Source organism: Besnoitia besnoiti, chromosome VIII (assembly GCF_002563875.1).
Source record: "Besnoitia besnoiti strain Bb-Ger1 chromosome VIII, whole genome shotgun sequence".
NCBI lineage: Eukaryota > Apicomplexa > Conoidasida > Eucoccidiorida > Sarcocystidae > Besnoitia > Besnoitia besnoiti.
In genome coordinates, this window is record NC_042363.1 from 1710349 (window position 1) to 1722512 (window position 12164).

The 12164-nt window shown below is 62.9% G+C and overlaps 1 protein-coding gene across 1 annotated transcript; it reads left to right on the plus strand.

Moving 5' to 3' along the window:
* Window positions 1-4133: 4133 nt before the first annotated feature.
* BESB_083680 (AP2 domain transcription factor AP2VIIb-3) lies at window positions 4134-12164 on the plus strand (the record flags this gene model as incomplete). Its single annotated transcript, XM_029366718.1, has 4 exons — window positions 4134-6452; window positions 6676-9204; window positions 9531-10094; window positions 10416-12164. The coding sequence occupies 4 exons, from the start codon at window positions 4134-4136 to the stop codon at window positions 12162-12164; spliced, it is 7161 nt and encodes a 2386-aa protein (XP_029217178.1).

Consider the following 12164-nt stretch of genomic DNA (forward strand, 5'->3'; position numbering starts at 1 on the left):
CGTGAGCACCGGAAAAGAAGTAGAATCGGCGTCAGGGTTTAGCTCCTCTTGTAGACGCGAAGAACTTTGCAGCAGGGATTTCAACTACAGAATATGCATGCTTCCCGCAGGCGCTGAAACGTGCTAGGGGGGCAGGGCAGCGGGGGAGCGGGAGAGATGGCATCGATCGACGGCAAAGGCTGCTTCGGCCTGACTAAGAACTTCTGATGGCTTCTAGGAGGCTGAGTGGCTCGCCACCCACTAACACCGAGTGTGATCGCTACCGCGGAGCAGCAGCCGCTTGACACAGGTAGCATTACCAGCCTCTGAATACACCGACGAAACGCCCAACCTTCACCTCCTGGAGAGAGCCTCGCACGAGCGTCACCAGCAGCAGCGCCGAGTAGATTGACTTACCCTCGACTTTTAGCTGATGAAATGACCGTAACGTGCAGACTGGCACTCCAGCAAAGCCTTAGTCAAAGCGACCACTATCTTGCTTCACGGGTGAGGAATTGACGACTATATGTGTGTAATTGTATACATGTATCAGCTACGCCTCAGCAAGGCCAGAGGCAGCCTCAGAAAGGTCAGAAGCAGCCCCAGAAAGGCCAGAGGCAACCTCAGCAGGCAAGCATATCCTAAACCTGGTGTAAAACTACCTGAAACGAGCCACTGCCTGAGGTACGGCAACTGTGAGAGCTCCTTGTAGTCCACAATTGCGGCATGCACCAGCTGAGATGCTACGACGAGCCACCATTGATTACGTTCATATTGCAAAAGCGAAACGTGCATACCCCCACCACATTGTTTCGGAATTGAATAGCCATTCATCTAATACGGTACCACGGCGATCCGCTAACCATACCCTGATACAGCAAATACGTAAACAGCGGACTGGACGAAGATAACGGAGTGGAGGACTTTCGTCTTTCGCCAAACACGGCTGTCGTAGCAACTTCACGGACTTCATTTGATGTTCCACCTGTGCGCAATGGTACCACCTTCCTGAAGAAAATCTTGTAAGTTTTCGCGTTGCAAAGGCACAGATCACCGCCACACCTCAAAAGAAGTTGTTTGCCCAGCCGCTTCTACACCTCTGCGTGGTGTTGAACGAAGAAAATTGTTTGCGGTAGATGCACTGCAGAGCAACCAATACTGCGCGTGTCGCAGCAGAGGCAAGAGATGGTGCGCTGCCTCAAATAAGTGTCACATGCGGGCAATCTCCTCCACCATCATGAAGCTGAGGTCACTACCGCGGCCTCCGCCGTATTTCTGGCCGGCAGGGGGTTGGAGGTTTATGTTACGCCACGGCGTGCCTGTCAAAACGTAGCAAGCGCCAACAGCAAACGTGTGTCCTGTTACTACGTCATATGAAGGCAACGATCTCCACTAGGCGTGGGTGGTTGCCCCCGCGACGTAGAGATTGCAAACCGTCGAGCTTGGCTTCTTTCTCACAACACCCCCGACAGGAAAGGGGCATCGCGTTCCGTCGGGCGGACGCGTGTCATTCAAGCCGTGCTTCAGTGACCGGCTACAAAATGTGTAGGCCGCTACACAGTTTGCCCCAAACGTGAAGATTTCAGTACGAAGGTCTCACAGTGGGTCACCCGTACTACCTCGCCGAACGCGGAACTCCTTGTTAGTGATTAATGCAATTGGTTTCGGGACCGCCACCAGCAACGTTCCACAACAAAAGTGAGTTCACTCCTAGACCGCGCCGCGGCCGCCCGGGCTGCGCGTCGGGACGGCAAAGCCTGACAGTTTGACATCGATCCAGGTGTAGCGCCCAAGACAACTCTGCACAACAACGTTCTCGGATACGGAGCCGAAGCGAAGTAGATGACCGCGTTGTCTCCTCACTCGCAGTGCACCCGCTTGCAACGGTGACATGGATGGAAATGGCCGGCTACAAAAGCACGTCCTCGGCGCAGGAGCCTCGCGCGTGTTGGTTTTGATGGCGCACAATGAACTGAAGACGAATGAGACAGGAAGCGAGGGTGGTAAGCCGGCCAGCTATCCGCTTGGACTTCGTCCCCAGTTCAAGAAACTGCTCGCGTCTTTGTGCCAGGGGACTCATGTTCCGAGGGTCTCCATATCGAGCTCCTCGGCACAGAGGTCACAGATTTCAAAGGCTCGCGACACTTCCAGAGTCTAGAAATACGGGGCCCTTGCACTTTTTTCAAGAAACTCGCCGCAACCGGGACTGCACCCTTTGGCCACATTGCCTGGACAGTGTCTCACCGTTTTTACCGCACACCGTCTCTGGCGCGCTGCACTGTGACAGGTGTTGTAGCGTCCCTCCCCCATACGCCGTGTCGGTTTTTTCTGGTCCCGGTCCAATCGAGGCCAGCCCTTCACTCCTGAGTAAGGCAGGAAACGCAGTCTGTTAACCCTCCCTCCCCCCCTGCGCCCCCCCCCCTTGTTCAGGCCCCTCTGCGGCGTCCTCTTGTTCACTCGTTCTTTTAGATATTTGGCGTACTCCTCTTGTACACATACAAGGAAGTTTTACGCACCCTTCTGGGAAGGCCGTCGTGCGTACGTGAGGAAATTTACCTTGCTTACGCAGGGCGGACAACTGCTGTAACATTCCTGCCTCTTCCTGTGCGTCTGCGGCCTCTCTTCCATTCCCGTGTCCGTCCGTGTGCTGCACGCGCCGCGCGCTGTTTTCACCGGACACTTCTTGGCGCGGAGCTGTTGACACGTTTGCGTTGCACCATCTCGACCGGCGGCTCTCGATGGCGCGCTCACCCGAGCCCTGCTTGATCCTAGGGAGGATGAGACAGAAATGTGACCTGATTTGTCACTCCGGCGCCCGTTTCGTGGTGTTTCGTTTTGAGTGTCTCCCTGTTCTTCCACTTTTTTCCAACAGAGCGACAGCCTCTCCCGTAGGAGACGTGAGGAATGGCCGCGCCAGTAAGCTCTCGGGACGCGCTTCCGCAGTCTGCGCCAACACGTGGCCGCAACACAAGGCACCCTCACGCTCATCTAGTAAGCCCTCTGCTTCTTCTTTGCGTCTGGCATGATGTGCGTCTGGCGTCGGCACTCCCGGTTTGCCGACAGCGCGTGAAGCGAGGCAGCAGCTCCTTTTCAGATGCCTTTTGAAATCCTTTTCTCGCTAAACTCGGTACGTCCTTTCGGAAAGCCGGCATCAAACATTCTTTCTTCCGCGCTTCATTCCAAACGCAGTTCGATCGGGTCCCACGGGTTCGCGTCGCGCTGGCTGGATTGCGCCAAAAGACCAGGAACACGAAACGCGATCACAAGAGTGTGCCTTGCCTGCGCTTCGAAGGACTTGCCGCGAAATCATATTTTTTTCTTTCGGGTAGTTTGTGTTCCCGTACACACCCGGGGTAAGCCCATCGTTTCTGTCCAAATACACCGCTGGCTGGAGGGGGGAGGGCAACAGGGGGGGGGAGGAAGTAGCTCTGCATCTCCTCGCTTTCTCGGGCTGCGTTGCCGCCGTTGGTGCTGACATCGTAAGAAGCCGTTCCATTCGAAAAATATCGGCATGTATGCGTGAAATTAACTGGACGACCGTCGCTTTCGTGCGTCTCTGTACCCTTGTTTTTCCTTTTTTCTGAAGCACAGCTTCAGGCGCTCCAGTCGTTGTCTGTCGTGCCTAGAAGAATGAGCGGCTCTCCCGCCATCCTCGCGGAGTTCTGAGAATCTTGCCACACAAGCCGTGCTGCGCGAGACACTGGGGGTGCGCCCATGGTCCGCTCGGCGACTTCCCTGTATCTGTTTCGCCGCTTCCATTCACGGATCGTGTTTGTGTCCCAGTTTTTTCCCTGCTGCGTCGTTGATTTCTGGTGGCCGCCTTCGTCCCCGAAAATCTGAAGTTTGGGGGCCATCTTCGAAACAGTTGCGGCAGCGCTGGTCCCTCCCCTCAGCTAGGGCCCCGCCCGATTCCAGGCCGGATCTTCTCATCGCCGACGAGCCGACGGGTTCCTGTATTGCTGAGTCGCAGTCTACGTTTCAGCGTCATTCGGAGCGCGTTTTGGGAGAGCCATAAAATCTCGTGAGAGGATGAGTTCGGCCGGCGCGGAGGGCTGACTCGGTGATGTGCACACTGCGGCGTGCGTTTGCATGGCCTCCAGTCGGTTGCGTCTCGACTCCCTCTCTACATTTGCACTCAGTTCGGCTTCTCCGACATGGCAAGCAGCGACCAGAACACACAGGTAGCAACGGCGGGGGTAGAGGAGGCCCGCCCTGGGGTAGCGGGGCTGGCTGTTAAAACAGAGGAGCCATCAGTCTTTCTGGAGGGTCTCGACACTGATGTTTCTTCTGCGACATCCTCCAACTTGTGCCGCAATTCCCCGTCTTCGCCGGCTCTCCACACTCCCACCGCCTCGTCTTCTGGTCTTGCGTCTTTATCTTTGTTTCCTTCGCTAAGTCATCCTGCCTCTCTCTTGTGTGTCACATCCCCAGACCCTGTCACTCGCAGTCCAACGCACAACAGCGGCCGCACAGCACTGCCGACAGCGGCCGTTTCCTCTGTGTGTACGCCGTCAACGTGCGCGTCACAGTCTTCTCCTCTGTCGGTCGTCTCTTCCCTGCGCGCCTCAGAAGAGGCGGACCTCTCCCCGCACCGCGTTGCCACGTTTGCTTTCTCACCTCGGTTTTCCTCGGCAGCGCTGCGTCGCGCCTGCGCCTTGAGCGCGGCTGCAGTGTGCGGGCCGAGGTCAGCGAGCATTCCGGCTTCTAAGGGGCAGGCATCCGCCTGCGAACTCGCTCAGATCGCAAAGGGCGAGGCCACCGCTTCAGTGTCTCAACCAGCGGACGCGGGTGCAGAGCATGAAGCCGTCTTCAGCCAGCGGGACTACGAGGCGGGACTCCACGGCGGAGAACCCGACCTGAACGCGCCCGCTAGCTGCGCCCGCCAGTCAACGCGCGAGGAGGTGTCGCAAGCGAGTCCCGATGGCGAAGCCCCGGGGGACGGGTGGACTGCGTGCGAACTTGAGGGAGGATGGAATGAAGCATCTGCAAACAGTGCCTCCGGCGGGGTGGCGGACCTGCAAAACGCTTCGGAGGCTGCCTACGAGCAGCCTGCTGGCTCTCAGGCGCCACCCCTGCTGACCGACTCGGTGACGGCAGCAACCAAAAATAACTCCAGCTGCTTTGATTCCCTTTCGCAACTCCCTCCTGAATCTGTCGTGACCCCCTCAGGGCCGTCTCTAACAAAGCGCGGGGAATCAGGTCTGGCTCCTGTGGAGGAGGCCGCGACTTCTGCACGCCTTCACAAGGCCTCGCCTCAGTCTTCAGATGTCCACCCTCTTCCTGCGATTTTGTCTTCGGGGTCTGCGACGCCACAGCCCTTTGTGTCCTCCGTTTCTGGTCGGGGGACGGAAGAACGGACTGAAGCACAGTCGCCTTTGTGGGCGTCGTCTCTGGATTCCATTTCCAAGTTATCGTCTCCTGTCTTGAATGCCCCCTCGTCGGTAGTTCGTCCTTCTCCGCAGTTGGCGCTTTCGTCGTCAGGGCGTTCCCTTGCCTCGCCTGCAGCCGGTGGGCGCGAGTCTTCGGGCCGCGCGCTGCCGCCTCACGGCCGCTTACGGGACAGCGCCGCGACCGTGTGCGCGGCGCCGACGGAGTTCGCGGATGAAGCGCGTCCGTCGGCACCTTCCTCCTCGCAGGCGTCGACGCCGCCTCAGCTCGAAGGCGGGTCTGTGGTGCCTCAACGAGAGCTGTCTCTGGAGATCCCGGTTCCTGACGATGGGGGTGCAGCCCGCCTAGCGTTTTCTCCGTTTGCGTCGCACGCGAGTGCTGCGATCACCTCTCTCTGTCAGCGCGGCGCCCCCCCCACGGGGTTTGACTCGGTGTCGCCCTCTGGGAGCGGTCTTCGAGTGACAGGACAGCGTTCGGGCGCCGCTGCACAGCCTGCTTCCACCTCGACGCTGCAGGACGCCAGTGGGTCGTTCACCGCCGCTGGGCCTCTCGAACTCTCCGCGTTCGCAACTGCCCTCAGTGCTGACGAAAAAGCGTCCACCGCGTTTCCGTTCCGCCTGACTGCGCCGCGGTCGGTCCTGCCTTCGTCTGGCGACGCACTGGATGCCGCAAAAAAGACCCTCTCTGCTTCTGTGGACCTCTCAGGCACATTCCAGCGGGCTGCGCCGCTCACGTCTCCCCGCGGCGCTTCCCGCCGAGGCCACGCAGGCGCGCGAGCCCAACTGACCGGCGCGGCACACGGACTGGGCCTCGAACAGAGCGAGAGAGGAAAGGGCGTCTCCGTGGGCGCTGGTGGACTCGCGGGGGGCCTTCTGGGAAAGAACGGCGAGCTGAAACTTGCCTTCCGGCGCGGCGACGACAAAGACGAAGTCGTTCGGCTGCACAGACTCGACGTGCTGCGACACTCGCATGACCGGACTACTGTTGAACTCTACAAGCTTGAGAAAGGCCGACTCGTCGAGGAGCTCGTCCGCAAAGCGAAGCGGTACCCGAAAGTGCCCGGCGTCTACTTTGATCGCTACCAGGTACGGGTTCCGGTGGGGATGTGGCTGTTTAGACCTCTTGGTCTTTTCTCACTCGGGTGTCTGCGACGGCGGCGACGCGCTCGCCCCACGCAGGCCCCTGCTGTCCTGACCTCTGGCCTCTGTTTACGCCCTGCGGCCGCCTGAGGGGGGAGCGCGGTTGTGCGACGGGATTGAGGCACTTGGGATTTTCTGTCGTTGTGCGTGTGTCTGGGCGCGTTTGCAGCAAAGGTGGTGCGTCAACTGGACTGAGGGCGGGCGCCGCGTGGCGCGCTACTACCCCGTGAAGGTACACGGCTTCGACGTCGCCTACCAACTTGCGGTGAACTGCATGCTCTCGAAGAAGCCGTTGAGCGCGAGTGTGGCGACGGCCGCCGCGGGCGCAGCCTCGCTGGTGAGAAGCGGAGCCGCGACGCCGTCCCACGTCGGCGCGCCCTCGCCAGCCGACGCCCAGTCCAGCCGCGCCGCCTCGTCGCCTTCTGCGCTGTTTGGCTTGCATGGCCGTGACGCCAACCAGCACTTCGCGGCGGTGGCAGCAGGCGGCGGAAAGACCGACGGCTTGCCTGCGGGCGGTCGCGCCGAGGTGCACAGCCAATGCATGCGCAGAGCCGACGGCGCGCTTCACCTGGAGAGTCCTGGTCCTGTGGAACCCGCGCCAGGCCGAGCAGGCCAGGAGGATCTTTTCGGAGGAGGCGCGGCGGGTTTTTCTGGGTTGTCGGGGCCCTGTGGCCCTGGGGCTCAGGCGGCGGGGACCAAGCCTCTGGAGGGGCTGGCGAATTCGCCTCTGGCGGCGTTGGTGCTTCAGCAGCAGCTGCTATTAGCTGCTCAGACAGGGAATGCGCTCGGGGGGGTGGGGCAGCAATATCTCTTGGGTCTCGGCGCCCCAGAGGGCGCGAATGTTTTGTCGACGTGGCTCCACTCCCAGCGCCTCGCGCGCGTGCAACAGCAACAACAGCAACTGGCCGCATTTTTGAACTCGATCCCAGGCGTCTTCGGGCCTTTTCGCGGGCTAGTGGAGCAGCTTCCTGGTAAAGTCAAGAACGAAGCAGTAGCGCGAGGTGCCCATGCGGAGGGTGTGCCAGGGCCTTTCGGCGCCCCCGCCGGGATGCGGGCTCTCTTGGCGGCCTCCGCGTCTGCCGCGGAGATGGAGCCTCCGTCGGTGCCGGGGCTGGCGACGCAGACAGGAGGCGGGACAAAGTCTCAAGCGGCTGCCGCGCTGGCAGCGCTGCTTGCTGCGCCGGGGGGAGGGGGGCTGTCTGGGCCCGCGCTTGCCTCTCTGCTGCCTTCTCTCGGAATCTCGGCGAGCACCCTCGGGGGGATCTCCGGCGTGCAGAGCTCGTCTGCGGAATCTGCGCTGCTCGCGGCTGCTGCCGCGGCACAGTCCTCCGCGGGAGCGGGCGGCGCGCCTGCGCTCGGCCTCGAACACCGCGCCGAGGCGGAGCGGGAGGGAGGCAACGCAAACGCTGGGAGAGCCCCATGGCTTGCTAACGACGCGATGAATCTGCACGCAGCGCTAACCGGCGGAGCCACGACAAGCGGCGGAGACTGTGAGGGGAGCCATGACGTGGCTCGACGGGACAGCGCCGTTCCGGCGCCTCCCGGCCCTCGTGACGTAGGGAACCCGGCGGCAGGGGAAGATTCCGATTCTCCAGGCCCGCACGGGGCAGCCGGGTCTGCGGGGCGGCTGGGTCCCGATTCGCGGTCGGGGGGCGCCCCAGATCGCAAGCGCCGTCGTAGACACTCCCAAGACAATGCAAGTCACTCGAATGGGCACGAGGAGGTCGCTACCGCGTCGGAGGCGGGGCAGGGGAAGGGTGCCGCTGAGGACACGTTTGAGGACGGAAGATTGTCTTTGAGCGCAAACGCGGGAGGGAGAAGCGACTCAGCCAGCAAGAGCTCATTGCCTGCACAAATCGGCAGCGTCGAGCTTGGCGCCGCGGCCGCCGCCGCGGCTGACGGCTCCCGGAGCGAGCTCAGCGAGAAGGGAACAGTCCTGCGGGGGCCTGCAGGCCGCGCGGCGGGGTGCGACGCGCCTGCGCCCGGCAGTGGGCCTGGAGGGCTGGAGGGCGGCGCGAGGCTGCAAGAGCCTCTCGGGGACGCTGAGACGGACATGAGCAGGTTCGCGGCGGAGGCTGCCGCGCCGGGGCAGGTGGAGCGACTGCCGTTGGCGTATTTGGAGGCGGAGGGCGCCGTGGAGGAGAGAACGGCGCTGGCGGCGGCGCACCAGGCCAACGGGCCTCGCAATCCAGGCCGAACGGACAGCACTCGGTCCACCATATCCCTCGACGACAAGAGGGACTTTGGGAGTCAGATGTTAATGGATTTGTCGACGATGCTGCTTCTGTCCTCGGGCTCCGCAAGTCTGCCGGCCGACCGCGACGCGGGCGCGGCTGGGGCAGCGGCCAGTGGGGGCTGCGCAGCCTCAGCGGACGGGGCGAAACCGCAGCACGGGCTTGCCGCCGAAGCAGAGGAGACGCCCAGCGCGCGCGTGCTGCTGGATGCGCTGCGAGGGAACGGCGAAAGTCGAGCCAGCTCCGCGCCGACCTCGCTTTCGAAGGAGGAAATCGGGGCGCAGCTGACGGGCAAGGCGCGTGCAGCCACGGAGAGCCCAGGCCCCGACAAAGGAAGCGTCTCCGAGAAGCCTGCCGAAGCCGCGAGCGGCTCGCAACCTCACCTTTCGGTCGACTTGCTCGCTCGAGTGGTCTACGAAAACGAAGCGTATGACCCGGAACTCGACAAGATACTGACCAGCCAGGTACGCAGGTCGTTAAGACACTCCGCTTCGTTTCCAACACACAACACAGAGACATCGACAGTGCATGCAGCTTTGGATGGGCTGTGCTAATATCGCGCACGAGAGAGGGGCTCGATGACTTTCACACTCTCTCTGTCCCAATGTGTCTGTCGCATGTGATGAGGCCACCACGCTCGCGGTGTGACGGCGCGTTCGACGCGTGGCGCTGACATGCGGAAGAGACTCTCAGTTTGCCAAGCTGCCTGCAGACGCGCGTGTGGGCGCCCTTCCCCCCCCCCCGACTGAAACCGTTGCTGCCCCTGTGTGCGGCTGTCTGTTCCCTGCAGCCGGCGAAAGACCTGGTGCGGGAGGCGCTGAAGATGCCTCGTGTGCCAGGTGTGTGGTTTGACCGCGCGCAGCTGCGCTGGGCGTGCAACTACAAAGACAGCAGCGCTTTCGCGTCGCCCCCCGCGTCTCCGGCGTCCGCTGAGCGGTCGCCGGGTCCTGCGAAACGGCGCGCGCAGTACTTCCCAGTCAAGGAACACGGCTTTCTTCGCGCGCGCCTGCTCGCTATCCAGACGCGGCGGCGGATGGAGTCCACCTACCGCCAGGCTGCCGCCGCGGCGCTCGCGTCCAGCCTCAGCAGGCACGACCGCGCGCTGCTGGGCTCCAACTCGAGCGGCGCCGGCCTGTCCGCAGGCGAGTGCTTCGCGGGCGCGTCGAGCAACGACGCAGGAGCCGAAGAGCGACTCGCAGCGGTTTGCCTTCCGCAGAAGACAAGTCCCGCGAGGCGGAGAACTGGCGACGGCGCCGACAAGTCGCCCACCGGCAGCTCCCGGGCCAGCAGACGCCCAAGCAAGAGGGGCGAGACATCAGGATTGTGGAGCAGTAGCTCTGCGTCGCAGTATGAGGTTCGTCGGGGGTTGACGGGGAATAGGTCTGAAGAAGGGTTGCATGTCTCTTCCGCAGAATTCGCCGCCGCTGGCCACGGTCTGTGCCCTGCGGCACCTGGCGGGGCTCGGCGCAGCTCGGTGTGGGCCTCCAAGTCGCTGTTGCGTTTGATGCGGGGCTGTGCCTTGACGCTGGGGCCTTGTCAGCATGGAGGGCGAAGACGCACCGCGCAAGGCTTGCACACCCTGCAGCTGCGTGTCGGAACGCATGCATTCGCTACGCACGCGGTGCGAACCAGCGATCAACTCCGGGTGCAGTCTTGGTTTTTTTTCTTTGTGTAGGTCTCTCTGGCTGCGGCCGGCGGTGCGGCTTCCTGTTCGCCGTCGGCGACGCCTGGATCGCACACCGGTCTCTGTGGGGCATCGGCGGAGGCGCTGCTCTCCGCGGGCCTGCCTTGTCCTGCGCCGGTCGGCCTGAGGACGCCGGGGCGCAGGCGCGCGACGGCCGTCTCGGGCGCACTCAACGCGGGCGGCGTGGCGTCGGTTGTTGAGGAGGCGTCGGACGCTAAGGCGACCAGTCAGAGCCTCGCGGACCAAGCATCTGCGCTGGCGGGTTTGCTCGCCGCGTCCTCGTCCCTCTCCGGTGCGCTGCGGCCTGACACCGTCGCGCGGGGGAGCGGGGGCGGCGCGCCTTCGCGGCCTGGCGTCAGCGGGCGTCCCCTCGGGCCTCGTGGGCGGGCGAGCATGGGGACTCCAGCCACAGACGCGGGCCTGCGCCGCGGGGAGGCCCTGGCGTCTCCAGATGCCGCCCTCGCGCCCGTTAGTCTCCTGCCTTCGGTGGCGGTTCCCTTGTGCGGGCCAGCGAACCCGCTGCACGCGCCGAGCGCTGCGGGGTTGAACTTGCTTTCGGCGCTCACGTCGTCGGCGCCATCTCTGCTCGCCCTCGTTGCTCAGTCTGCGCTGCTGGAGCCGACTTTGTCCCCGGCTGTGGGCGTGTGCGGGAGTCCGGGGCCGGCCCTTCCAGCACTGGTCGGGTGCGGCAACCAGCTGCTGGCGTTGCAGAAGGATGCAATTCGCTACATCCTTGAAGACTTGCGTCACCACTGTCTGAATCTGTTCCAGGCTGTGCTGCCTTCCGCTGTGTTTCACACCTGGTCTCTCCAACTCATTCGCCTCACTCAGCATGTAGAGCGGGCGCAGACCTTCCCCGAACTCGAGCCCTTCCTCGGCGTGTTTGTCGACTGCATTCGCTCTAAGCAAATGCCCAGCCAGCTCTCGCCGTCAGTGCAGCTTCAGCTGGTCCGGTTCGCCTCGGCGCTCGACGAGCTGCTGCAGAAGGCCGACGCAGGCAGAGACGCGGTGTCTCCGTTTCCTCATGCAGCGCAGAGCGACGCGTCTCTCAGTGGAGGCGCGAGGAGGCGAGGCGAAGCAGAGCAGGAGGAGGACAGCGAAGGCCACCGTGACCTGGGGGGCGGAGGGGAGGAGTCTTTGCTGAGGAGACAAGGGACAAGTGAGCCAGGTGGCAGGACCGCCCAGGAGACAGAACCTGCGCGCGTGCTTAGCCAGGGTCTGCTCGCGACGCGCGACCGACGACAAGACGGCGGGTGTGCTGTAGACGAAGACAGCGGCGCCGTGGAGAGCGACCATAGAGAGGCGGGTATGGCGCTTCGCCAGCCAACTGAAGGTGCAATGCGCCCATCGGAGTTGCTTCAGCTCGCACGAGACTGTCATGCGCGCGCCGAGGCCGGGGAGAGGTTGCCTGAACAAGGAGGTGCGTCGCTTCTGAACTTGGCTCTTCTGTCTGTGCTGGAGGGCCCGGTCCACGCCGACGGGGGGGCGGCTGCGCAGGCAAAACTGCAGCAGGATGACAAAGCCAAGGCCGTAGCGGAGCACGCGGCAACACTTGCGAGAGCGGCCTCCGGCGACGCGGTGGAATGCGGCTGCACCCCCCTGGCTTGCTCAGTCTCCCACGCGGTACCTTCTGAGGTCGTCCTATCCTCGGTGTTCAGCACCTTCCTAAACACAACAGGCGCCTCGGGCGGCTCAAAGGCCTTCGCCAACGCAGAGGCGACGGCGGAAGATGCAAAGTGA